At 36.4% G+C, this 27,517-nt stretch overlaps 1 protein-coding gene across 2 annotated transcripts; it reads right to left on the reverse strand.

Moving 5' to 3' along the window:
• Positions 1–1,294: 1,294 nt before the first annotated feature.
• Positions 1,295–27,517, reverse strand: PCF11 (PCF11 cleavage and polyadenylation factor subunit). 2 transcript variants are annotated; one of them, XM_027578388.2, is made up of 16 exons: positions 27,022–27,517; positions 23,212–23,337; positions 21,118–21,306; positions 20,596–20,790; positions 18,359–19,476; positions 17,799–17,979; positions 17,207–17,690; positions 15,100–16,664; positions 14,336–14,435; positions 10,282–10,401; positions 9,682–9,787; positions 7,943–8,126; positions 7,301–7,456; positions 6,960–7,052; positions 6,409–6,444; positions 1,295–5,523 (listed from the first exon to the last, which is right to left on the reverse strand). In XM_027578388.2, exons 1-16 carry the CDS (start codon positions 27,211–27,213, stop codon positions 5,308–5,310), a joined length of 5,061 nt encoding a protein of 1,686 aa, XP_027434189.1. In that variant the 5' UTR covers positions 27,214–27,517; the 3' UTR covers positions 1,295–5,307. The 2 variants fall into 2 exon arrangements, with proteins under 2 accessions (XP_027434189.1, XP_027434190.1); XM_027578389.2 differs by having other exon boundaries at positions 17,600–17,690; positions 27,022–27,213.

Raw genomic sequence — 27,517 nt, forward strand, 5'->3', positions numbered from 1 at the left:
CTCCCATTATAAATTCGTTGCATTTCAAGTAATTCTAACAATTTTTAGTGGAAATCAACGAGGTGATTTTTTATTTGGAAGAATATAGGTGCAAGATTAACCAAAATGTGTTTTTAAAAAGAAGAATGAGGGGTGCCTGGATGACTCAGTCGGTTAGGTGTCTGCCTTCGGCTCAGGTCATGATCCGAGGGTCCTAGGATTGAGTCCCGCATTGGGCTCCCTGCTGAGCGGGGAGCCTGCTTCTCCCTCTGCCCCTTCCCCCTGCTCATGCTCTTGCTCTCTCTCAAATGAATAAATAAATCTTTAAAAAAAATAAAAAAGAATGAGACCTCACCCAAATACCCATCAGAACTACAAAGCTAGGTTATTTGTAACAGGGAGGTACTGGAATAGGATCAAATAGTGGAACAAACAAATTCAGAAATAACCCCATGTATACATTTGTTATAGAGGTGGCATTTCAAATAGAGAAATAAGCTCTCTTTCATATGCAAAAATTTCAGAATTGAAGATATTAAAGTTCTAGAATACAGAAATTTGTTTAACATATCTAAGGCAGGGCTTCCTAAGCAATACAAACTCCAAAGATAACAGAAAAAATTTATAAACATTTAAAAGGCTACAAGATACATTACCATGAAGTTGAGACCGGAGGTAGACAGTATTTATCAAGTCTGAGAAAGAGTAACTCTAGATACACTAATGAGCAAAACGTGTGATTAAAAATACCAAAAGCAAGTACACCTGAGACTAACGAATGCTGTACGTCAACTATACTTAAATTTGAAAAAAAATTACCAAATTTACTCAAAACTCATTGAGAAAATGCTCTCAGCACGTCACTATGATAAAAACTAGAAGATGGATAATGAGTGTTGGAAGAGGTCTGAAGCCTCTGCTGGTGAGATTTTAAATTGGTGTGACCCATGAAGGACAATTTGGCAGTATCCGTCAAAACTAAACATACATTACCCTGAGTCAGGAGATATCCAGTTGTAAAATATTCAAAATAACGTTCTGTTGTAGTAGGACAGTCATTGCAGTGTGTTATAGTTGTAAATAATTAGACACTTGGATATCCATCAGTGAAAGAATGGCTAAATTATGCTACATTCCTATGAAATACTACAGTTTAAAAATGAGATCTACAGCATTAACATAGAAAAAGACAGTAAATGAAAAAAGGCAAAATGTATGCAATCTTAGTATTTTAAAATTTCTTTGTAAAATTTTTATTTTTTTTTAAGATTTTGACAGACACAGCGAGAGAGGGAACACAAGTAGGGGGAGTGGGAGAAGGAGAAGCAGGCTCCCTGCTGAGCAGGGAACCCGATGCAGGGCTTGACCTGAACTAAGGGCAGACGCTTAAAGACTGAGCCACCCAGGTGCCCCTTCTTTGTAAAATTTTTTTCAAAGAATCTATAGAAGATTAACTCAGTACTTTATAGAACAAGAAAGTTGTGAAAGGAGACTTTTTCTGTATTGATTTTTTTAAGTTTTACAAAAATTCTTCCTAAATAAAAATACAGAAGCACAGAAAAACATGTTATATAGAGCAAGAGAAAGTACTTTTAAGGAGTACATGGGCCAGGGAAGATTAAGAAGCTAAGAGTAACACTGGTTTTGGCAAGGAGTCATTGGTAACACTTAGGAGTCAAGATGTAAAAACCCAGAATGCACAGGATTTCAAGGTAAGTGAGGGACTGATTAAAGGAAATGTCTCAAGTGAAGCATTCCAGAACACAATGAAGTGGGCATCTCAGCATTCCAGAGAAGTGGAGCTCTTTGTAAGTAGGAAACTTATGGTTCCACCTCCGTTTTTTCAAAGAGGGGTCTGCCTAATCTCCCATAAACCACCTCTTTGCATTTAGTTCCACAGGAGGGAGCAGGGCCAATCCCAGGCCAAAAATTCAATTAAATGCGTTTTGGTAACCAATTTCCTTGCCTAAATACTCCCTTCCCTTGCTTCCCAGGCATTCTTGCTCTCCCTTTGATGCCCACCTCCAGACTTTCACCCTGTAGGTGAACTCTTTTTGCTCTTAACTTGCTCTTTCCCACCTGCACAGCAAAGTGAGCCCATATAGGATTAGGAGAAAACCCTACTTCTGCAGAAGTTCACGTCCTTTTGGATGATAGCCTTTCACATTTTTACCTCCAGATTACCTCCTCTTTAGTCTGCTAAAACTTTCCACTTCCCGGCATAGTTAGATACTGTATTTTTCTGAATATTTCGTATAAACCTCTTGTAGCATTTAATAGTTGCTAAATAGGTTGTAAATAAAGTCTGCTGGGAAAACAAAACTAGAATCGTCTATTTTAGGTTAGTTGTTACTTGAAAATCTTTGAATTTTTATTTTTTATTTTTTTGCTAAAGCTTATTTTATTTTTAGCTAAATAACAGATTACTTTGTAGTATTTTCCAGAACAGTAAAGTTAAAACTAAGTTTTAACCAATTATGTTGAAGTCAGAATATTGTAGAGGGTATAAACAATGAAATTTGCAGGTTTTAGGAAATAAAATGCTTTTATTCTCACAAACTTCAACTGTTACTTCAAAAAACAGTATTCCATCTTACATAAGGCTTCCTTTGGTTTTCCTTGCTACACTTTCCACTGTAGATTACTTACTCATTCTAGTTCCCAGTAGTAGGTGTTGATTATTACTTTTCCATCTTTTGGGGCTACAGTTCAGTGTTGCTTTCTAGATCACTTATCAGATCTAGTTCATTAAAATCAACTATGGGTTTTTTTTAAATTCAGATATAATTGACATTATTTTTATGTATAACTATGGAGCTTTCTAAATGGTAGAGGGATTTGAATGAGAATCTACTTAATGAGACCCTCCAGAGATAAACAAGCTGTTAATATTCACTGATTGTAATGCAGTGAAATTTGGGGGCCACGCATCTAAATCACTACCCAATATTCAACCTCCTACCTCAGAAAAACTAGGAACTGGATTTTCAATTCCAACTATAAATACCTATGATCATCTCAGAGGTATTGTCCCTCTCCAAGCTAATTCCTTTTGTGCTATTGATAATCTCTTTTCAGATCTGAGACTGGTCTATCATCTGTCTTCAAGTCTCTCCAATTAACTCCTTTTAACATATATGTTAACATCTCTTTTTTGTCTCATTCTGACTACAATTAAATTTCCAGTTAAATTTCATAAAGAGTAGCTCTTACAATTTTGTCACCTCTCACCCACACAACCCAGTGCAACTGGTGTTAACACCCATACTCACCTGTTCTTCAGTCAGTCATTAGGGGATATTTCTGTATCGTTCCATATTTTCTTGACTTTGTTTACTGCCCATTCTTTGAATTTTTTTTACCATTACTGTTTTTTGTTTTGTTTTGTTTTTTCTCAATAGTGCTTTCTTACCCTTCTACTTAAGAGTCTAAATGTTTGCTTCTCAAGGACTTGACCCTTGATATGGATACTCTTGGTACACTGGTAGGTTAGAATGTCGCCTTTCTTTTTTGTCATACACTTTTAAGCATTTGATAAAAGTTATGATCCCCCCAAAAGAAGGCAACAGAAAATTTTGCCTACGTTTTTGGATTCAGACCCCAGCATTTCTTCCATGACAGTGTTCGTTTATATTCATAAATTCAGCTATCACACAATGTGTTTTCACCTCTCAAATCCAGTGGACACCTATCAGTTTTTCTTACTGAACCTCTTTATAACATTTGACAATCTCATAAATTTCTATTCACTTGATTCTTAAAAAAGATGCAGATAGGATTTGTTTAAAATTTCTGGTGGCTCCCATGCTCACCAGTGTAATACAAACTTCTAAGTATGACCAAGAAGACTCTTCATAATCTATTCAAAGTTGTTAGATTTTTAACCATATAAAAAATTTTTGAAAACACATGTTTTCAAGCCTTTATGTTTGCTGTCCATTCTCCATAGATACCCTTCCCACCAGTGTGGACTCCTATCTTCCAAGACCCAATACCCCAAATACCACCACCTCCATAAAGTCTTCCTTAACCCAATTCCAGGTAGTTTGATGTACCTACTTAAGGTATTCTTTTTAATTGCAGTAGTAGTACAGAATAAAATGAAGCAAAACCAGGTCTACATTCTTATTCTACAACTTTTTGCGTGAATCGATCTGTACGTTGGGGATACCATCTACTATGTAGGATTATCTGTAAATACTAAAGATATATATAAAAAATTTGCCAGTGCCTACCCCACAGTAAATGCTCAACAAAGAAAATTGTTTTATATGCCCATCTCCTCCAATAGATGGCAGAAAAGATTAATCTTCATCCACAGAGTTCCTGGCTTATAGCAGGTGCCATGTTCATGTTTTAAAGAACAGTAATGAACAAAGACGTAAGAAAAAGAAGTCACATTCTAAAGTCATTCAAGAAATAAAGAGATACAAACTGGAAGTTTCTTCATCATTCTATTTATTACATGTATGAATATTAACATCTCATGGTATCCATCTAATTCAGTCAAAACCAACAAAGGAAAAAGGTTAACCATGTTTCAAATGAACATTCTTACAGATTCCCCTGTAACTTAAAATAGAAATATGTTCATCTGCATTAAATCATTTGACATATTTGAAAAATGTCATTTAAAAAAAAAATCACCTTTAGTACTTAAATATATTAATCGTTTGATGGCATCAGTGTCCAAGTTCAATAAAAGTTGCTTCATTAGATACTTTTCAAAAATGGACATCTGGATGGTTCTCTATAGCTAGAGAGATATATGCAAAGTCCTATTTCGTTTTTAAAATTTTTTCAAATCTGGCTTTTCTATTTGAGAAAAGTCCTGCAGTGCTCTCTCACACCCCTCTTTTGAAGGATAAAACTAACCAGAATTTGCTTCTTTAATCGTGGGAAGCTACTAGAAAAAAAATCTTACGTTGAGGTTGCTGTTTAATTCCATTTTCACCCAATAAAAAGTACAGAAACACTGTCTTTATTTGATGGTGTGCATAAATATTACACTCCATGGATAGCAAAAATATTTTTTATTTATAATTTACAGTTTCACAAGTGAAAATCGTACATTTTTACACATACAATTTCATTTTGTTAAATTTGCACACATCTACAGAACTTTCACACAACAAGCACCTGAATCTGTGCAGGCAGTAGGAAATGCAAATACTAAAATGTATTTATTAACCAAATGATAGCTGAAGGCCCTGCCTCAGCTAGACAATTTATATAGATATATGTCTATATATACATAAAAAATTCTTCACCTTCTATATCCAACAGCAGCTTTTTTTTAAAAAGAAAAACATACCTTTCTCATTTTATTTAAACTGACTCGACTGTATCATTTTCTGTTTTAATTTCAGTGGGTGTTGCTATGCTTTCCTCTGTACAAGCTGGTGGGGTATCAATTCGTTCTTCCTTAACTTTGGGACTTTCACAGGGTTCCTGCAATTCGTTTTTGACAATGTTCAACATAATGTTCAAAGGGTTTTCAACTGGTGTCTTGCTGGGAGATGGTGTACAATCAAATGAAGATGTCTACAAAATGAAAAGCTCTGTAAGTTCTGATTGAAGTTGAAAAGTATCACATTAAATGACATTTAGTTTTAGACCCCTTTTATGGGCAAAAAAATATACATATACCAAATGCAACGGAAATACCTGCTTCCCCATAAAAAGCCATGAAAGCAGCCAAATAAAAGGTATACTGAGCATTTAATATGTATTCAGCAATGATCTAAGCCAAGAAAAGCAGTAACCAATTTAAGGCCAAAAGAAGTTGATTAGACATACCTCTATAGTTAACCCCACAGAGATGGTAACCACTACACATACTCTGGAATTTTTATGACTATCCTAATTTCAAATACTCTGACCTCACAAACCATCAAAACGTCCTAGAAAGTTTACTCTTTCAATGACCTAAATAAATCTTCCAAACTGCCTCCTGAACCAGTGTGTTGTTTGGTTTAAAAAAAAAAATGGTTACTCTCAAATATGAAAATGTGAACTTCTAAGGTCAACAGACATGTCTTTCAGATTTCACTTGTGATCATTTAAAAATTATTCCTATGTTATATGGCTTTAAAAAAAAAAAAGGCAGTAAGTGCTACCCATAACTCTAGAAACCTGTGCCCATCATGATCCCTATCTTCAGTTTCTCTCACATTTCTCTTGGCCTACTGCTCTAGTAAAAGACATCAAGACTCAAGTTAATAGAATGCAAGGAATACAGAAATTTCAAAATTTAAATCAGATCCTATCAATCTAGCACAAATATTTGGTGAACAACCTAAATGATATATCAAAACACAAAACAGCTAAATACATCAATAAGGTTAAACTAACAATATTGCTCTGATGCAAAAAAAAATAAAATTTATTCATGTAAATGAGAACAAAGAGTAACCAAAAAGAACTTACATTCTGATAATCTTCATAACATGATGGATGATAAATCTGAAGCAAAAAGAAAAAAAGTAGGTATTCACATGTATATTCATTTCTAACAGACTATTCTGATATGATTTTCTTTTGAAATTTACACCAGAAAATAGCTATCTTTGAAAAGGTAACAAAAACCACTTTGTCACAAATGTGGATTAAAAAAATTTCATCCCAATTTCTCCTTAAACTTGGTTTATACATTTAAGTAGATAACATGGTATACTCTGAAGACAGTAACAGTTTTTTACAATTAAATATAAATTCAAAATCAAAATAGTGTGGTTAGGCAGAAAGAAGACTAACTAGATTTAGAAGACCCAGTCTGGGTTTTATCATTTACTAGTTATGCAACCTCTTATAAGTATAGAACCAGTTGATGGCTAAGACACCTTCCAACCCAAACACTATCAAAGTCCAACACCTTTCTTATAAAAATCAAAAAACAAAAATATTTTTCTTTCAAAGTGGCAAGTTACCCCCTACAAAAAAATAGAATCTTAACACTTTTATAAAGAACTGAAAATTACCTTTCCATCTACTCTAATAGCATTTTTTAAATGCCATTCCTCCTCTTCTTCATCCCAGTATTGTTCAAACTGTTCTTGACAGATTTCACAACTCTAAAATAGAATCATATAAAATGAAATTTACAGAACACATTCAATCACATGAGAAATATAAATAAACAATTAAGGTAGAAGGAATTTAAGAGTTATCTGGAGGTTCAATATATAGTACAGATACAAAACAAGTTCTAAGGATTTTGCATCCTTCCCTGCAAAAATAGTTAACATTTCACTGTTGTTGGTCACTGATAAGGAAGTCAGGGACATTACCAGAGGTAGAAAATTTAATATTCTTCTCTTACCTCAACTGCTCCAGCTGGTCCGGCAGGTACACTTTGGAACTCCTTTTCTTTAGCAGCCTCCTGAGTCTTGAGCACGACTTCTTCGTGCACCTTTTCAAAAAACTGGCTCTTTGCACGTTCTTCTAAATCAGCTATTTCCTCAAATTCTATCCAGTCCTTAAAAGGAGTTGATTTAAAAAGAATATTTTCATTTGTTTCTAAACTTTTACAGCTTATCTTTAATATAATGCCATTGAAAGATAAGGGTACATTTGTCCACAAAATACTTTAATACTGTTTTTTTTTAAATTATACTTTCTCTATGACCCCCATAACTAATAGACTACATAAAGCAACTACTGAAAAATTAAGATCTTAATGTTCATTTTCCATTACCTCTAGAATTAAAACTACTGATCTAAACAAGATAAATTTCACATACAATTTTTTTTACCAAAAAAAGTCACAGAAAAATTAGAATTTTAGAGTTAGAAGAAACATATACCCTTCAAATTTATTTAAAAATACCTTTTATATTCTAGGGGTCAAATTCTATTCAGAAAATTCATGAAATAGCTCCCAGCAATTTTTTAAACTAATACACTTATAGAACGATGTGATTTAAAGGTTAAAAGATGGTTTGGAGGTATACTGATTACTTACCGTTAAACTGTAGTACCAACGTCTATGAGTGACTTTTCTGCTAACATCTTTTTCAGTTCTATTTTGCCGATAATGCCAGTCCAAGTGATCTGCGTATACATCTGTCTGTGATGTTGTAAACCTCATTCCACAGGAGTAACACTGAATACCAGTGTACAGTCGATTTATAACACTATCATAACGTCTATTTTGAAAAACACAGAAATCATCTTTAGTTTTGATAACATGGCTAAATGGCCTTTAAAAAAAAGACAGTTACAAACATTTCAGTTTTCCATATTTTAATAATGGTGAAGTCATTATTATGTTACAAAATAATGTTTCAGCCAAAAGCCGGCTAAAACAATACCCCAAAGATCAGTATTATTCTCTAATAGTGTGTCATTAACCCTCTTTAAAATAACTGAATTTTAGAACATGGGAGTCTATCCTCTTATTGATAGGCCTGGTGCAGTTACTTCCTTTCTAGCTAAAAATGGGAATGATCATCTGCTAACTGCCCCACCCCTCATCTAAAGAAAGGTCAAAGTAGTACAGAAGAAATAATGATAGTACAGATTACTAAAAAGAAAAATTAGACTAATGGCAAACTGAGGTCAGCATCAATCCTTAAAATTCTGGGCTCCCTATTTGGAAAGAAATAGGTATACAGACCAACTAACTGAACAAAGATGGCAGTTATTAACTGTTAATACTGAATTATGATTTAATAAAAAATGGTTTTATAACTGTATGAGGAAGAGTTGGTAGAACAATAAAAGAGCTAGCTCAATCTTCATTTTCAAGAAGTCAAGAGAGTGTCTAAATGTGATAAATCAAGAAATGTGACAAATCAGAAAAATAAGTATCTTTTAAGAAATAGAGAAATAAACGTAAGGAACCATAACTAAAGAGTTAAAAATGGTTAAAAAATGATTCTGGGTGAAGACTAGTACCAGAAGAAAAGGATGCCATCTTTTATTATAAGCCTTTATTGTAAGCCTTTCGTTATAAAACTTTAATTATGTGAATTACTTTGGAAAAAAACTTTATTTTAAAAGGTATAACCACTAGGTGCCTGTATTTTTATAAAGTACCCATGAGGATATAATGAGTCCATAAAGCACTTTTTTTTTAAGTATTTTTATATGAGTGATACAGGCAATAGAATATTGGGAAAAAATATGCACCAAATGTTAAATGATTGGTTATAAGTGAGAAATGTAGGTTGTAGGTTAATTTTATTTTCTTGACCCTGAGATCAAGAGTTGCATATTCTACAGACTGAGCTAGCCAGGCACCTCAGAATTTTCTAATGCTCTACAATGAACATGTATTACTTAGGAAATGAAAATAGATTTTTTAAAAATTTAAATACTAGACTATAAAAATCTCATTTTCATACCTTCAAAAGCACAAGAGTATCAAATAAAGAAAATATAATGATTAAAGAGAAATGAAGATATAAAAGGAAGACATGATTATCAATAGCTAATATTTTAATTCCCCATATTTACTGTACCAAACACAGATAGTAAAAAATAGTAATTTAGAGAACACCTTTTGGCCTAAATACTTGTGCAGCAGACATATTTTAAAAGAGAATTTAAAAACTTAAAACTGGTTTAAAAAAAAACCTGTTTCCTAAATTTTATAAACAATAAGAGGGGTAAAATGAATAGCACTAATAATAATATCCACTGTTTAATTAAAGTCACTGTCCTTTTTATCTTGGAAAATAAGAAAATCAGATTACATACTGTTTCAATTCTTCAACTGTAAAATTAGTAAGATCTGGAACATCTTGATCTTCATTTTGATCTTCCTCCTCTTCAGGGGGAGGCTGAGCAGCAACTTCATTCACTTCTTCAAGTAAAAAAAAAAAATTTTCTCAATACCATTCTCTAAGCATTCTTATTATAGGGGAACACTATTGTGTATTGTAAGCATAGAGAATCCCATCTTGTCTATTCATTGTATTTACTGGCCAAGAAAATGAATACAATTCTTTATTTTGATAAGCAATACTAGGTATGATTTCTTAAAAGTCAATTTTCATGAAATTTTATTTCATCAATATTCAAATTATTTTAAAAAGCTAAATTAATGAAGAATACCTAGTGAAGAATCTGCACATGACATTTGCAGGAATGTTAATTGAAACAATGTGCATTATAAAGGTACTAGTGCCATCTTAGAAAATTTTTGAAGAATTTCATTATAAACCAATTTTATTTGATTTTCAGAAAAAAATAAAAAGTTCTTATTGCAAGAACTTTTATAACTTGTATCAGCATATTATACATCCATCTTTATAACTTAGTGAAATTTTGTATAGTGAAGTACAGAACCATACTTACGTGTTGTAGCTGAATCAGGCTGAGACAATTTGAGAATTCCTGTTTTTAGCAGTTTTGAAAATAATTCATTTACATCCACCTGACTGAGATGATTATCAGGATATGCCTTAGGAAGAGCTCCTTCAAAAAAATAACACTCTTAATTTAAAGAACTTAAAGATGCATATGATACTAAGCATTTTTTAAAGTTTTCTTCAAGATGCCTTATTAACAATAAGTTTGACAAAATCTTGTTAAGGATGAGTGTAATTATCTCAGAAGCTCCTAAAATGAAGTTTTCATTTAGGTTAGCAAGTCATCATCTCTTAAAAATATATTCTAGGATAAATACTAAAAGCTAACACTGAAAACACTGATACTTTGTAAGTATTTATAAGTACTTTGTATGTATTATCTTAAAAAAAAAATTACCTACTTTTGCCTAATTAAATCCATGCCAAAGAAAAGCAGAATACACAGAACAGAAAGTCTCATGCTCCCTTCGACTTAATGCAGCACCACCTCTAGACCCAACTTCCACCTTTCTAATTTTCTATTTCTCATCTTCTAACCACACTGGGAAAGATAGTTTTGTACAGATGAATAGATTGCTATCTCTCAGCACATTTCCAGGAGGGAAAAAAAATAACCCAAAGCCTAAGTGAAAGTATTCCTGCCCCCCATCCTCCTCCCATGACTACCCAGGGGAACGAAGATGAGCCATGTGGCTCAGAGTATACCTGCCCCTCTGACCTTTGCTGAAGTACTACAGTTGCAAAGCGGCCCAGACTACTGCTGAACAGGTGTCACGGTTATTAAAGCTTCAATAATTTGACTAAATGCGACAAGGATAAGTCTTCTCTTTAAAGCTCATTGGTGAGGCAAATCAGTCTTACATATTTTGCTAAGCACTAATCTAATAATTACTATTCTTTAAATCAACTGTAAACACAGTATTTTAATGTATCTGTATGTCACTATTATGCACCTCCCAATACCTCTAGAAAAAAGTTCTGAACTACTACAAACTGCTCTTAAAGGGAGAAAATTCAGTTTGCATCCACAATACACATAACCACCGCATACTCTACACTTAGCCCCTTGTACAGAGGTAGATTAATATCTGTTGAAATGAAATGTCTGAATATATGAATAAATTAGCCTCAATAGTCAGTTACAACAGCATTTCACACACTAAACATTTGTATTTTATTAGAATTAGCTATTTATGTTTCAGAGTTTTAACTAGCTATCCACAAGTCTGCGGGCAGCCAAGTTTAGTGATGAAGGGCATGAACTATGGAACCAGACACCAGGGATTCTAACTAGAAATTCCACTTTCTAGTTGTGTGACATGACCAGGTTGCTTATTATTGTGCCTCAGTTTTACAAAAGGGTAATAATAACTGTTCTTGCCTAAGGTTGTTTTTAGGATTAAATAAATTAATATTTGTAAGGCAATGAGGGGTTGGGAATTAAATATAGTGTTTACTGTTTAAAAAAAAGGTCAATAGTGGGGCACTTGGGTAGCTCAGTCAGTTAAGCATCTGCCTTTGGCTCAGGTCATGATCTCAGGGTCCTGGGATCAAGCCCCAGGTCAGGCTCCATGCTCAGTGGGGAGTGTGCTTATCCCTCTGCCCCTCTCCCCCTCTCCTCACTCTCTCTCTCTCTCAAACAAATAAAATCTTTTTTTTAAAGATTTATTTGAGAGAGAGAGAGAATGAGAGAGCGAGCGAGCACATGAGACGGGGGAGGGTCAGAGGGAGCAGCAGACTCCCCGCCCAGCAGGGAGCCTGATGCGGGACTCGATCCTGGGACTCCAGGATCATGACCTGAGCTGAAGGCAGTCGCTTAACCAACTGAGCCACCCAGGTGCCCAATAAATAAAATCTTAAAAAAAAAAGTCAATAAATCCTGCTACACTATAAATAAGTATCATCCCAGCACAATGCCTGGCATACAGCAAATGATCAATATGTTTAAATAAATAAATGAACATGGGGTGCCTGGTGACTCAGTCAGTTGGGCTTCCAACTACTGATTTCAGCTCGGGTTGGGATTTCAGGGTCGGGCTCAGCAGAGAGTCTGCTTGAGATTGATTCTCTCTGCCCCTCCCCCTGCTCTCTCTCTCAAATCTTTTTTTAAAAAATAAACGAATGAATAAATGAACATATAAGTCTATTTACTACTAAGGAAGAGGTGTTTTTACTTTCATTTTAGAGAAGAAACTTTAAGAGAAGCTGAATATAGAACAATGAATACTTTTCACATCTCTTTAATAGTAAGAACAACTTGAAGAAGGAAGGCATATCTAACATCTCAATACCTCCAACCTAGAAGAAAAACATGTGATTTCCTGTGATGTGTCTATGCCCTGTATGTATACACATGCACCCCAAGGTTACAAACACAAAAAGAAAATTTGCAGCCTTTTTATCTCCTACAAAAAGGAAAAAAATTTGCAATTTTTGCACACTATCTCATGCCACCAACCCCAACACAACAAATCCTCTACTCAACAAGAAAAACTTGAGTTCTAAAGGAAAATATATTAATACAGCAGAAGTTACAAAGTACTTTTGCATATACTACCTTATTTGAATCTCTTAAAAAAAAATTCCCAGGCAAATACTGACTTTATTGTCTCCTGACTACAGAGGAAGCAGCTGAATCACAGAGAGGATATTTGCTTATATCCTGCCCACCTATAAAGTAGGAAAGTATAGGGGCGCCTGGGTGGCTCAGTTATTAAGTGTCTGCTTTCGGCTCCGGTCATGATCCCAGGGTGGGATCATGCCCCGCATTGGGCTCCCTGCTCCGCGGGGAGCCTGCTTCTCCCTCTCCCACTCCCCCTGTTGGTGTTCCCTCTCTCGCTGTATCTCTCTGTCAAATAATTAATAAAAAATCTTTAAAAAAAAAAAATAGTAGTAAAGTATAGCTTCTAAGACCCTGGTCTGATTTTAGATCCCAATTCTTTACTTCCCTTTTCATTATAGTGACAATAAAAAAACATTTAAAAAAAATTAATTAATCCTAATTGTCAATCCAGAAAGTTTTTTAAAAAACTTTCAAATCAATTGAATGAATTCTTGCGATGCCACAGTTTAAGAACTAAAGCATAAACTAGAGCTTGACTAGGACTTCCCTAGTTACTTCAGAAGTTTTGGAAAACTCCCTAAATTTATAAGCTAAATAGTGCCATGCTAGAGCATGTTTCTGAAAACGTCTGTTTTACTGATTCAGAAATAAAGCAAGTACCGCTACAATTTGGCTGGGCTAGTTCTCAGTACACTAAAACTTTGCAGTTGTTTTATAAATCACCGTAATTTATATACTTCCCATTTTTCTTATATTGAAACTAAAATTCACTTTTAAAGCTCTCTTATCCAATATTGTTATTATATCCATAGCAATACTGTTATGCCTCACCCCATAGTAACAAAAGAGCTTATTAGGGGACCTGGCTAGGGAAGTCACAGCTTTTTTCTTTTTGTTTTATTTTTAAGTAAGCTCTAGGCCCAATGTGGAGCTTGAACTCACGACCTCTGGATCAAGAGTCACATGCTCTACCGACTGAGCCAGCCAGATGCCCCATTTCTACTTCTTTTTTTTTTAACATATCGTGTACAATTATTATTTGAGAGCCCATAAAGACATATGAATTAATCAACTTTATAAGGCAATATCCTCAGTATTCACTTAATGTTTACTGGATCATCACATACACACACACACACAAAACCTCAAAATATCAAATAATTGAGATTTCTGAGGTTTATCATTTATTTCATTTGACCTCAATACAAATGTCACCCTCCTACCCCACCCCCCAAACTTCTCCCTTCTCTTTTTATCGTCTACAAAATCCTGGCTAACCACCTCTAGTTGTAAACAGGATCAGTGTGAATATACATGAACAATGTAAACTCAGAAAGAGAACAAAAAATTCCAGCCAGCTTAAATTTCTCTAAATTATATATGCCCTCTGAAAATTGTCATTTCATAAAATTGACAAAGTAGCTACTCAACAAAACAATATTTGTTCGAAAAAACACAAAGTTCAGAAAGTACATACCTGAAGGATTCTGAACAAATGTTCCAGGATTTTGTGGATGAACTGGCAAAAACTGTTGTCCTTGGCCAAATGCTACTGGCTGAGCAACACCAGTAAGAACCTTTAAGAGAAACCTTGGTTTTAAGAACATCCTTTCTATATTTTAACTAAAACTTTAACAATCTAAACATATAAAAATACTGAAGATATCGTAAGGCCTCGTTTCTATAATAAAAATTTACAAGTGTAACTTGACTGGGTTGCTTCATTTCTAGACTTTCTACAAAAAAGGAAAAATAATACCTTCCCTTACCCGTTTCATAGCATAAGGAATTGAGAATGAATGTGAAGCTTCTTAGAAAAATTTAAGATACTATGCAAACTTAAGGTAGCCAACAAGCTGTGTGACCTTACACAAATCCCTTTACTAGTGCTTTCCCTTATTTTACAAATAGAACTGATACCCAGAAATGTGACCTGTACACAATCGTAACAGCTAGTTAATAGCAAAGCTGAGGCCAGAACTCCTAACCTGACTCCTTCCCGCAGATATCAAAAGCTTGCTTTAATTAATCTATAAATTCTTTTGATCATTCTGCTTGGACATCATACTCTGCATTGCAAAGTAGATTGTAAAAGACAAACTACTGTACAGACGTACAAATATTGTATTTGTTGTCCAGAGTGAAGTGGGACTTCTGTATGTTGCTATGTAAATATCCAGAAATACTGAAAACAGTTCATATCCGCATAACATCACTCTAGAGTAACTGCAGCAGACTTACCTGTTGAGATGCCTGAATATTTCCTACTGTTATTGGAGCAGGTAAATTGCCGAAGTTTCCAAATTGGGAACTCTGAAGATTCTTTTCATCAAAATAGTGTCCAGAAGCTCTGTTAAGGGGATTGGAGAAGCTCTGGTTTCCAGGGCCATGTGGTCCATTAAAATTTGGTCCTTGAGGTGAATCAAACATTTGTTCATGTCTTTGGAACTGTAGTCCTTGGGATGGGGCATTAAAAGCATTGCCAGGTGGATCATTGTATGGACCAGTCTGATTGAAAGATACTGATTCAAGCCTCTGTGAAGGATGATTGTCAAATCGTGTGCTTTGAAGACCAAGAGGAATATCAAACCTTGATGCTTGCTGGTGTTGTGGACCATCAAATCTTTGAGGTACACCATCAAATCTTGGTTGTACCTGCTGTCCAGGTGGTCCATCAAATCTCTGTGGGCCTGGCTGACCAGTTCTTTCAAATCTAGGACCTGGCTGCCCATGCAGTCCATCAAATCTTGGCAAGAGTGATGGCTGACCTGGCTGCCCATCAAACCTTAAAGCATGACAACCTTCAAATCTTGGACCACCTTGACCCAGAGGCCCTTCAATTCTCAGGCCACCTCCTGGCACAGAAGGACCCTCAAACCTCATTCCACCTCCTTGTTGGACTAACGGTCCTTCAAACCTGATCCCAACCCCTGGTTGACCATGTGGACCCTCAAACCTAAGGTTCCCACCAAGTTGATTATGTTGTCCTTCAAACCTCAAACCAGCTACTGACTGACCATGGGGGCCCTCAAACCTCATTCCAACTCCCTGCTGTAGCAAAGGGCCCTCAAATCTGATCCCACCTGCTGGCTGACCATGAGGTCCATCAAACCTAATTGCAGCCCCTGATGGACCATGACCCCCTTCAAATCTAAGTCCACCGACAGGCTGACCTCGGGGATTATCAAATCTAAGTCCACCCACAGGCTGACCATGAGGTCCCTCAAACCTTAGACCACCCACAGGTTGACCCCGATGTCCCTCAAACCTGAGACCACCCACAGGCTGGCCCCCTGGTCCTTCAAATCTCAAACCACCTGCAGATCCCTCAAACCTCAGACCAGGGGAACCTTCAAACCGAAAACCACCTCCTCCTGCTTGACCAATTGGCCCCTCAAACCGCAGAGGTGTCCCTACTGGTCCTGGAGGACCTTCAAATCTCAAAGGACACCCACCTCCTAACTGACCTTGTGGTCCTTCAAATCTCAAAGGGCCACCTCCCCCCATTTGTCCTGGTGACCCATCAAACCGAAGAGAACCTGGTGTAGGAGGTCCATCAATTCTAGGGCTTAATTTATTAGGTCCTTCAAAAATCATCTTGGCTGGGCCATCTCTTGTTACTGATGGCCTACTAGGTCCATCAAATAATGGTCTATCTTCAGCTAAAGCTGTAAGTCGCTGATTTGTATCAAGGCCGGCAAATCTTGATGCTGGGCTATCTACAAATGGTTTATCTGAATCTTCGTATCTAGGTCGCTTAAGTGGAAAACGATCATTGAATGGTGATCTCTGCTCTTCTCGTACACCTTTTAAAAAGGAAAAAAAAAGTTACTTTCCCTGAATCTGAATTTTTATCAAATATCTTCAATCTTCTATTTTCATGTACATGTTTAGCCAAAACTAACCAAAACTATCTCACTTCATTACAGGGGAAGGAAAAGACAGCATAATCAAGCAGCAGGTAAGAGGATGCCCGCTAGAGTCAGACACACCTGGGTTAAAAAAAAAAAAAATTCCCATTCTGTCAACTAATTATTTGACTTTGAGAGCAAGTTACTTAACCTCTCTGGTCTTGATTCCTACTATAAAATGGGATAATATATATTTAATTGGGTTGTTGTGAGGATTAAATCAGATTACATATATAAAGAACCTAAGTAAAGTACCTAACACATAGAGTGGCCTAGTAAATATTAGCTCCCTTCCCTTCCCTTTGAGGGGAAAAAATGAAACAAAACAAATAAAAGGTAGTCTGAACAGTCACAAAAATCCATCCCCACTTAGCTTGTTCATTTTCCCTTCACTGCTGTGTGATTCAATAGGGATAATCTGATTTAACTTTTTCTACCTTTAGCAGAGACTTGCTCGTCATGTCTTCTCCGGCCCTCATGGGGTGAAAGATTCTCAGCATAAGTACGACTCCCAGATATAGGAGAAAGACGTCTTGCTCTTTCACTAAATTGTTCTTTTCTGTCAAACTGTGCTCCACTATTCCTACTTGCATGTTTACTTTTGGATGGCTCACATTCTATTCCAGACAACAAGGCATCAGTCAAAGGGTAGTCAAAAATATCAGGATCTAAGAGATCAAGTCTTGGAAATGAATGCTGAACCTGTGTCCTTTTCAGTTTTGCTTTATGTTCATAGTAGGTTAATTCAGCATCAGATAAGAGAGGTTTCTTTTTTAATCCACCTTTATTTTCTTCTGTAGGACTATCCCGTACATTGCATCTATGTTTACCTTCTTGATACTGAAATAGCTGTCGAATTTGATGCACAACAACAAGGAACTCATCCTGTGTAATTTCACCAGATGCTAAACGTTCACTCGTCTGTGTAGGGGTGATAAAAGGAAATCAGATATTTTAAATATAAAAAGTACTTACAAAAAAAACTTAGACAAAAGAGAGTAACGACTACATGTGATCATAGTTAACTACCTTTTGAAGTAATTCTCTTTTGCTTGCAAGAGTTAACTCTTTAGGAATCTGAAGGTTGGCATCTACACTTAATCGATGTTGCTGCTTTGGGGCTCGAGGTGACAAGATTCCTTTAGTGCTTGACCAGCTCTCCCTATGCCTTAGATGAGGAGATTTACTATGTTCGTCACCCTGTTGTAAGCTGAAACCATAAAAGCAGTATGTTACTTCATAAAAAATTTTTAAATTTTTTTAACCAAAGGATCTGGTTAAACAAATTATTTAACTATAAAAGTTTACTAAATGATTAAGAGCGCAAAATCTGAAGTCAGGAAAAATCAAACATGAATTCTAATTCTTGCATGTCCTAGATGTGCAGCTTTATGTAGATTAACCTTTCTAAACTTCAGTTTCATTATCTGTAAAACAGGAATAATGGTATTTCACCCACAGAGTTAAGAAATAAATGGAAAAATTAAGTACTAACTATAGCATCCAGTAAGTATTACCCAACTTTTAAATATCACTCTATTTTAAAAGGTACAATTTATTTTACTTGATTAAAAATGTTAACATCCTACCTTTTATTTTCTTCCCAACCAGATTTCCATCTTTTGGTAGACTTGGAACTTTGCCAATTTTCTACATTCTCCTTTGGTTCAGTGCCTGACTTCATAGAATGCTGATTTGCAGCTTCTTGTGGTCGTTCCTCTTCAGTCTTTTTTAATCTCCTTGGATCTCGAATATCTTGTTTATTACTTCTCTTAGCATTCCGCTCTTCCCTGGAAGGTAGAGTAAACTCTTCCATGTGTGACTGCTTAACTCCTGATTGCCGAATCTTTCCAGCTTTGGGTGTTGAGGTTGGAGACATACTCCTTTGCCTTCGTTTGGGTGACCGCCTATCTCTTCTCTTCGGAGAATGTATAATTGGTGACCGAGACTTGGGTGATCTCGATCTTGATCGCTTTCTAGTACTTGATCTCCCTGGTTTTGTCCCTTGTTTTTCTGATTCTTCCGTTATTGTATCCTGCTTTTGTACAATGCCATTGATGATTTTATTTCTACTTCCAACCAATCTGTGTTCAGATGATTTCATGTGCTCATCTTTATCCTTTTTTTCTGCAGTTTTTCTCTTCTCTTTTACATCATCATCTTTGCTATCAGTCTTATCCTGAAGATGTTTCTTTAACCTTGGATCTCTCTTGCTCATATCAGACACCCTTGCACTTTCAGATTCTTGATTTTTCGGGTCCTTTGTGTGGGATAATTTGTTTTTCAAAGGTGATGGTGATTTAGATTTAGATTTAGATTTAGAATCTAATTGGTCAAGTTCTTTCTTGGTTATTTTTTCACCTGATTTACTTTTCTCTTGCTTGGATGAATTTAGTTTTTCAGAGGGTACAGTTTTACTTGTCTTAGTATCAGATTGGTTCAATGTGTTCATTAGGAATTCTTTCCTGTGACTCTGATCTTTTCCATGTGAAGAATGTTGACTCATCCTATTAAGACGGGGATCCCGATTAGTTCCTTTCAAATCCTGAATTTGTAAGGATGGACCTGGACGGCTTTTCTCAGGTTGCACAGGAACCTGATGGGGAGGTTTAACTGCCATAGGGGGAATTTGTGGAACATGTAATTTGGATGGTGCAGATCCAGGACCTAAGTTGGATGTCTCCTGCTGAACACTAAGAGAAACTGCCTGAAATACAAAAATAAATGTTCATGTTAATACATAAAACATGCAGATTATTTGTCAGGAAATCAAAAACTAAAGAATGTAATGTTTATTCAATAAATCCATTCAATACTACATTTACACTGTATACTTCTAGTGTTCAAGCAGAGATTAAAATGAAAACAAGAGATAATGGGACTTCTTATTTCTTACTAGTCCTTTACTTACTCTGGGGTTTTTATAATATAATCTTTAAGTAGAATGAAAAAAAAAATTCTCCATCTTCTTAATTATTCAGTATTCCTAGCCAGACTTCTACTAAGAAACTGCTAAATAAATCACTGCACTCCAAGTGCACAAGTGTCAAGAGTCATTCCAGCTAAATTTTAGGTCATAAAATTTAGATCTTCCTAATGTCGATGATGATGAACTTATAAAATTTTGCCTTCCTGTACTTCCTTACTCTCAAATTCAGGTGGTAAGTAAAATAACTTAGTAAAAGGTTATTCATGCAAGGAAATACGTAATCTTCCTGCCCTCCTTAGTGTTGTGATGGCTTTTCTTTTTTTTTTAAAGATTTTATTTATTTATTTGACAGAGAGACACAGTGCGAGAAGTAACACAAGCAGGGGGAGTGGGAAAGGGAGAAGCAGGCTTCCTGCTGAGCAGGGAGCCCGATGAGGGGCTTGATCCCAGGACTCTGGGATTATGACCTGAGCCAAAGGCAGACACTTAACGAATGAGTCACCCAGGCACCCCCTTTTGTAGGCTTCTAAGAACCAGATCTCTACTCATGAAACCTAAGCTCATAAAACATTAAAGATTATGCAAAAACAACACACCTACCATCTTGGGACACGTATTAAAATTCACATGGTATGTTAATAAAACTAAGGTGCTATCTTAAAATATGGCAATTTAATAGAAAAGTATTTGAAAGAAAACAGTGTAGTTTACATTCAAGTGACCTTTACAATAAGGAATTAAAAATTTGATCTAACATACCATAATCTGCAAAATAGAAGTAGAAAAAGATTACTAATAAAAATAACATGCTCATACAATTCAAACACAAAATAATAATTACTTCTCTATCAGAAGACAGGTTTAAAATATTTAAAATGCCAAATATCCTCTACTTACCAGTTGTGCCTTAGCTTGCTCTAGCTCAAGCTCTAGCTTTTTCTGCTGAAGTTCTAACAACTGTTTTTGTTTTGCCAGTAACTGCTGCCTTATTAGTTGTTCTTGGGTAAGATTCTTTTGTATATCAGGAACAATTGGAGGAGTGGAGATGCTAGGGGAACTGACCACTGTGCCAGGTGTTGAAGGCTCTTCAGGCTATAAGAAAAAACAGTGGGTTAAAAAAATATATTTCACAGCTAAAAAGAAGCTAAGGGGAAACTAAAAATTATCAGCTTATTTCTTAACTACTATCCATAATCATAAATGGCCAATCGTTTATAAGCACACAGAAAATTTTTCAAAAACTTAAAAACCAAAGGAAGTATATTATGTGATACCCAAAAAAGGAGAATGTATTCTTAAATGCACTGTGAACCTGAGTGGAAAAACATTTTTTTTTTTAACTAAACGGATTCAGCACAGGGTATTCTTGAGATTTCTTTCTAGCAAGAAATTTTAGATAAAATTCATATTAAAACTTACCGATTTATTTAAAAATTTAGGATTCACATGGATGCTAGATGTATTCACATTGGGGGGCAGAGGTTTAATAGGCCAAGCAGGATCTAACGAATTGACTCTGACATCCAGGGCATAAAGTTTCTTCAAAGGGAATATTTCATCCCATGTGGAACGTAATTTAAATAAACTTTTTCTAGTATTTTCATCCACCTAGAACAACAGAACAATTCTATGGCTTGTTAAGTTACTATAGAATGTTTTAAATATTAAGTATTAAAGCTACGTAAATCTCTGTTCTACTCAATACAGCAAACATACTACTCATCCACAAACATATACGATAGTAATTACTTATTAAAGGTATATTTTGTTTGTAAACATAAAGTTAATAAATTTCTCCCTCAAAAAAATATTAGAAAAATTAGTCACTATCCCCTAGCCTGTATGAAAGCAAACAACTAAGCAATTCTTTGTATTTTTAATGGTACAAAATGTTTCCAAATTTTAGGGCTTGATACAGCATTCCTTATGTTACTCTTACTCTGAACAAAAGTGTAAAACAACTAGAAAATAGTTCACCTGATGGCTTAAATTTTATTAAAACAAAACTCACTAACCAATTTTCTGCAATACAATTTGGTTCGCAGATATGAATGAGTTATTTGTGGTGTGAAAGGCACCTTAAAAATTGAAATTCACAAAAATCTTACCCACTGAGGAGCTTCAGTTTTATATAATTTATCTGCTCATGCTGCTGATGGGAATAACAACAATATTCAAAAACTAGCTATCAGAGAAACCTAGTACTTGGGGAAACTGAGTTAGAATTTTAACTTTAGGATAAAGCCTTGACCATATTTGAGTCTTTAAAGAATTATACTTACTATAAAGCCATTTTCATCAAATGCAGTGTCAAGGCCCTATTAGATTCAGTAAAAGGTATTCTAACCAAACACCCAACTAAATTTGAACATTAATGAAACTGAAACCGAGAGGCTGGTTTAGCTCCCCAACTTCTTTAATACGAAGTCGGCTTCTCCTCAGACTACAGCTTCAGGTAAGCAGTATTTAGCCAAGGTCTACAATATACTATTAATTAACAAGTTCCTTAATACAATTTGAAATACAGCTTTCCAAATTTCTTCTGCAATATACTAACAGTATTTTTTTTTAGGAACTTAGAAGAAAATAAATTACTCCAAGTAGCAGCTACACATTTTGTTCTAACAAACAAGTAAAATCCCGTAATAGTTCTTTCAAAATAATCCCAATTCTCCAAGTCTGACAACTGTAAGATTTCTCCAAACACAAGTGCAGCTAATAAAAGAACTACCAATTTTTTTGTTAGGAAACAATATTTAAAACTAAACTGCTTATAAATGTCCTTTTGCTCGTGTGAAAGATAAAGCCTTCCAGGAAGAGGATTACTCCAGCAAATCCCTTGTCTTCCTCAACATAATACTCTATTAACCAAACTACCAGATACAATGTTATGGAAGGAATTTGCAATCTCTAGGTATAGAAACTAACAAGCCTTTCTTCTAAACACTAAGTGGGGGTTAAAATTATTTCAAAAATAACCTAAAGCAATTAACTGGCCCACCATTCACACATACCTAGAACATTCACATAAAACACACTTGAACAAAGTAACAAGAGGAAACATTTCAAGAAAAAAAAAAAATCACAAAAGTTTCAGGCACCAATCACAGGTTGAGACACTGGAAGATTATGCTTTTCTTTTTCAGATAGGAATAGTCAACATCCTAACACCAGAAACCTAAACAATGAAATTTGAAGTACTCTTTGACAGCTTCAGATCTTTTTGCCCACGTCCTAGTGATGGAACAGATCTTCAATCAAATGAACAAACTCAATTAAAAACAAAACAAATTCTAAAAGCAAACCCATCTATTCTTGAACGGATAATGTAAAACCCCTAAAATCTGCTCTAAAAATCTAACATAAAATACTAACTTTAGCATGGTACTTGATAAAGATCCAAGAGAATAAAACATTTCACCACCCAAGAAAACCCAACACAAAGACAAGTATTTATTTAATCAGGAACACATTTTCTTAAAAAAATTCAAATGTTTCTAAATGCATATATACCTTTTCAAACACACAAATAAATGTTGCAACTAGATTTTTAGTAAAGGCAGTGAGATACTCTCTTCCAACGTTTTTCACGATAGAATCCATAAGGTACATAACAGGAAGCTTCTCTGAGGAAGGAGCCTGAAGTGATAAAAAGAAACTGAGAAGTTTAGTATAATGAATTGTCACCATACCATAGAATTACTTTTAAAAGTGAGGTTTCAAACCTACAAGACTTCTATTTTTGTTGACACTAAATACTTTTGAATTAACCTTTATGAAACTTAAATGTTCAACCAAGTTCTCATCTCTTACAATGATCTTTAGTTGAGCATATAAAATAAGCTCAGAACTACAAGAAAAACTGTAACCTTTAATACATTCATTTAACACTCAATGGAATTTCAGGTTCATATGGTAAAGAAACAAAACAAAAGACCTGTGTTTTAAGTGACCACGGGGTGGTAGGAGTATTTTCTGTAACCCAAGTGTAAGTTTTGTGACATTAACTTATTATAGTGTGCCTAGACTCAAGGAAGTTTCCAGACTTCTGGCAGAAACCCTAATTTCCATAGGCATATTTTATATGTTAAAAGTCTATGACACTTTTGTTACCTGTTAAAATCATTAGGATTACTTCTTTATAATCCAATGAACAAAGAAATTAAGTACACTTCACATATGAAGTTAATGGCAAAAAACACTCTTAAACTTGCACATGAACATGCAGGAAGGTGCAAGTTGTTACTGATACAAGAAAAACTGGATGGAGCAGCTGCTGAGTCATGTAAATCAGGTCGAACTTGACTCTGGAAACCAGGATTTGTCCTGAAGATTTTCTTCACAGCATGGACTCTCCGTCGAAATATTTTTCCTCTGACATGCACAAACCAGGGTTTCTAAATTTGTGCAACGCCAGTGTGGTGATGCTCATACAGGTAGCCCTTTCCAAAGCAAAGCAATGTTGCCCCAGTTCAACTGCAATGCCTACCCACCACTGGCTTTTAGAATGTACATCAAGTTTCCAGAAAGCACAGCAGGTTCACAGACTTGAGGAGCATTAAGACACACCATATAAACTAAGTGTTAACTCGGACTCCACAGGAGCACCCATGATTTAGAAACAAAAACAAAAAAATCATCCCCATTTACCCAGCCCATGTGTATCGGAATCTTAACCCTGAACACTTACCCATAGCTACCTGTAGCTAGGGTAGGCTCACAGTTCTGCAGTACACAATGCCATCATTCACAAAACCAATTGCCCATACAAGTGTGTGGAAGTGCTCTTGCTTCTGATAACACCTTTACAACCAAAGTTGGCCAAGGAAACCTTTGAATAGCTTTGTATGAAAAATTTCTTTTACGGTCCTTTCTAATAAAAGGGTTCACAAGGCCACTGCATGTGGGTAAACTAGTAAATACCAACATGTCAAATGCTTTATTGCTGTGTCTTTATCTTACCATGTCATGTTTTACACCATTTTAGTCATTGTTGTACTTATGAAGACAGGCTCTCTTTTAAACCAAAATCTGTTCAGTAGGCTAATTTTTTATTGTACAAGTGAATCCCGTATGTAATATTTTTTCACTACTACTGCCTCATGGGAGGAGTCAAATTAGGTGTGAATCCTTAAGTTTAGTAATGCTGAGACGCTAGAGAATAAGGACACAAACATTCACCTCCAGAAAACACAAAACCAAGCCAGTTTGCTACCAAATGACAGACAATCCCTCCCCTCACCCTCAACCCCAACCCTGATTATTTCCCCAGTGACTTTTACATCTTTTCCTCAACCTGGCTTTCCAAAAATAACCAGGAAACGTGTGCCAAAAAAATTTTCAGCTTTTATCAGCAAATAGTCCATCTATTTTCACCACTCGTGTAGCCATACACAAATACAAATTTTAATGTGATCACTATAGTCAGCATTTAGTTTTCACTTCTCGAAGGTCTTCCGGATCCATTAAAAACCAGCAAGGAAACTGTTGAGTGACAACCTGAACTGCTAAATATTAGGCTCTGTGGAATATTAGTAATCCCAAAAATACTAATTAGATTTTTTAAAATCAATGTTATCAAAAAAATGGTTTTGTTTTTTAAAAAAGGCATTCAATGTCAAGTTAAGCCTTCAACAAGGCAAAAACTAAGTTTTCACGTCCAACATGTTTGTGGTATCAATAAAAAGGATGTTGAGTATGAGGAATGCTTCCTTTTTAAGTCTCATACTTTAAAAAAAGAACAATAGCTGTTTCACAGACATTCACAGGAAAAGGTGAATGAAGACTTGGATTTTAGCTGTCAGACTGAGAATGACAAACTTGTTGGGCCCTTAAAAACAAAACAAAACAAAAAACCTTTACTTTTTGTCCTCTTTAAATTAAGGTATGAAAGGACCACCTGAAACCGTGTATCTTGTGAACAGATTTACCCAAAAGAGTGGATGGAACCTAAAGAATGAACCCAAGTCACTTAAAGACTTTTGTTTAAAACACACAACCACGTAGATAAAAATAAGTCTTGGAAACAGATTCTACACCTTACAAAGGTAAATAAAAAAGACAAGTACATATTTTATATGTTTTATTCACAAATTTTATAATACCAGTCACACATTTCAAAACCATTTATTAGAGTCAGACCACTCAGTTGTACACTAGACAGAAACCGCCTCTAAACAATATATTGGTGGTTGTTGTTAAAGTGGCCTTTTAAAAGGGGTTCACTCTGCTAAAAGGAGGCTCATCCTGTTAATTTCAATCACTAACAACTAGAAAAAACTAAACCATAAGTACAAGCTTGAAAAACAAGAACGTAATACTGGGAAGCTATTAACTCATTACGATAACTAAGTTTAACAGTAACTTAAATGACATATCGCTCCCACATGAATCCACAGAAGAGGAGGACTACAGGGAAATAAAGGGTGGCAGAGGACCACTTCTGTCAAGGGGTGAAGAAAAGCACGTCTTCACTATCAGGGAAGGGAGGAAAAAAAGAGAAAAGGAAGAGGAGGAGGGACTGAACTTTTCAAAAAAAAACTCCAAGTACGTGTTACCCACTGGATCAGTTCTCCACCTACAGGTTGGATAAGATCTCCTCCCCCCACCCAAACCCCACCCTCACCCCCAATTTCCCGTATTTTGGGGCAAATTAGACCCTCCGATAGGAGAATAAAAGTTTTATCTAGCCGCCCCCACCCCAAAACGGGGCTGACGGGTGTGAGCAGCTGCCTGGCTGGCAGGGAATGGATTCTCCTCTCTTCCCTTTCGCATCATGTGCTTTTCAGGCGCCATGTTGGGCTCCTAACAGGCGGCTGCTCCACTCGGGGCCAATTCCCTATTCCCACCCCCCAACAGCTCGCTCCCAGGTCCCCCTTCACCTCCTTCCAACCCACAGAACACAATTACCCAAAAGGGTACGGGGGGTGGGGGGAGGGCTGGGAATGGGAGAACCACCGCTCCCCACCCTCCCGGGGGTTAAAATGGCTTTAACTCTTACTTCCCCACACCACAAACTGCCTTTTAAGTCTCCCCCTCCCCAAAGGGCTCTATTCAAAGCGTGTGTTCGGGATATACAATGCGGTGGCCTAAATAGGGAGTTGGTAAGCGGAAGTGGGACTCCACCCTTTATCCTCCCCACTCCCTCCCCCACAAGAGAGGCCCACGCTCGAAGCCTGGGCCAAAGACCGAGCCTGAGTTGGAGGTGGAGGGTTGGAGAGGAGGAACACTGTCCCCCTTTGGATGGAAGCGAGACCTGGGATGAGGCTGACACTAAAATCAGGGAGTATTAGAAGAATAGGAGGCTGCGGGGTGTATAAAAACCTTGGCGGTTTGGGCCTCGATGAGAGAGACGATCTCCTTGGCGAAGGGCAGGTTCTCCTCGGCTAGAATGGTCAGCATATTGATGTGCGGTTTGCTATTGAAGGTCAGGTCTTCGAGTGATGATTGATAATCCCGACAGGCGTCCTCCCGGGCCCCCGCAGTACCGGCCTCGGCCGGCGTCTGCTCTGACATTGCGCCGCGGCCCCCCTCCGAGGTCCGCCGCAGCTGAAGCTGAAGCCGCTCTCGACACCCCGCCTCCCTTCCGACTCCTCTTCCTCTCCCCGGGTCTCTCGCGGCTCCGGCTTCACCACATGCTGACCGCGGAGGGGGGTTGGGGGACGACACAGGGGGAACCTCGGGTATGAAACGCCGCCGTCTCAGGGGTGATCTCCGTCCACTTCCAGCCGCCACAGAAGCTTCTTTCTCCACAGACACAAAATGGCGGCGGCAGTGGCGGCTCCAGCTCCGAAAATGTCTGTGTTCCCAACCGCTGCGT

The sequence above is a fragment of the Zalophus californianus genome, chromosome 11 (genome assembly GCF_009762305.2).
Source record: "Zalophus californianus isolate mZalCal1 chromosome 11, mZalCal1.pri.v2, whole genome shotgun sequence".
NCBI lineage: Eukaryota > Metazoa > Chordata > Mammalia > Carnivora > Otariidae > Zalophus > Zalophus californianus.

Excerpts from the sequence above, each read along its gene's own strand:
- PCF11 (XM_027578388.2), bottom strand. The coding sequence starts at position 27,213 with ATGTCAGAGCAGACGCCGGCCGAGGCCGGTACTGCGGGGGCCCGGGAG. Across the intron at positions 17,980-18,358 it reads GGTTGGGAAGAAAATAAAAG|CTTACAACAGGGTGACGAAC; the intron begins GTAGGATGTTAA and ends TTATGGTTTCAG. Across the intron at positions 5,524-6,408 it reads GTTATGAAGATTATCAGAAT|ACATCTTCATTTGATTGTAC; the intron begins GTAAGTTCTTTT and ends TTCATTTTGTAG.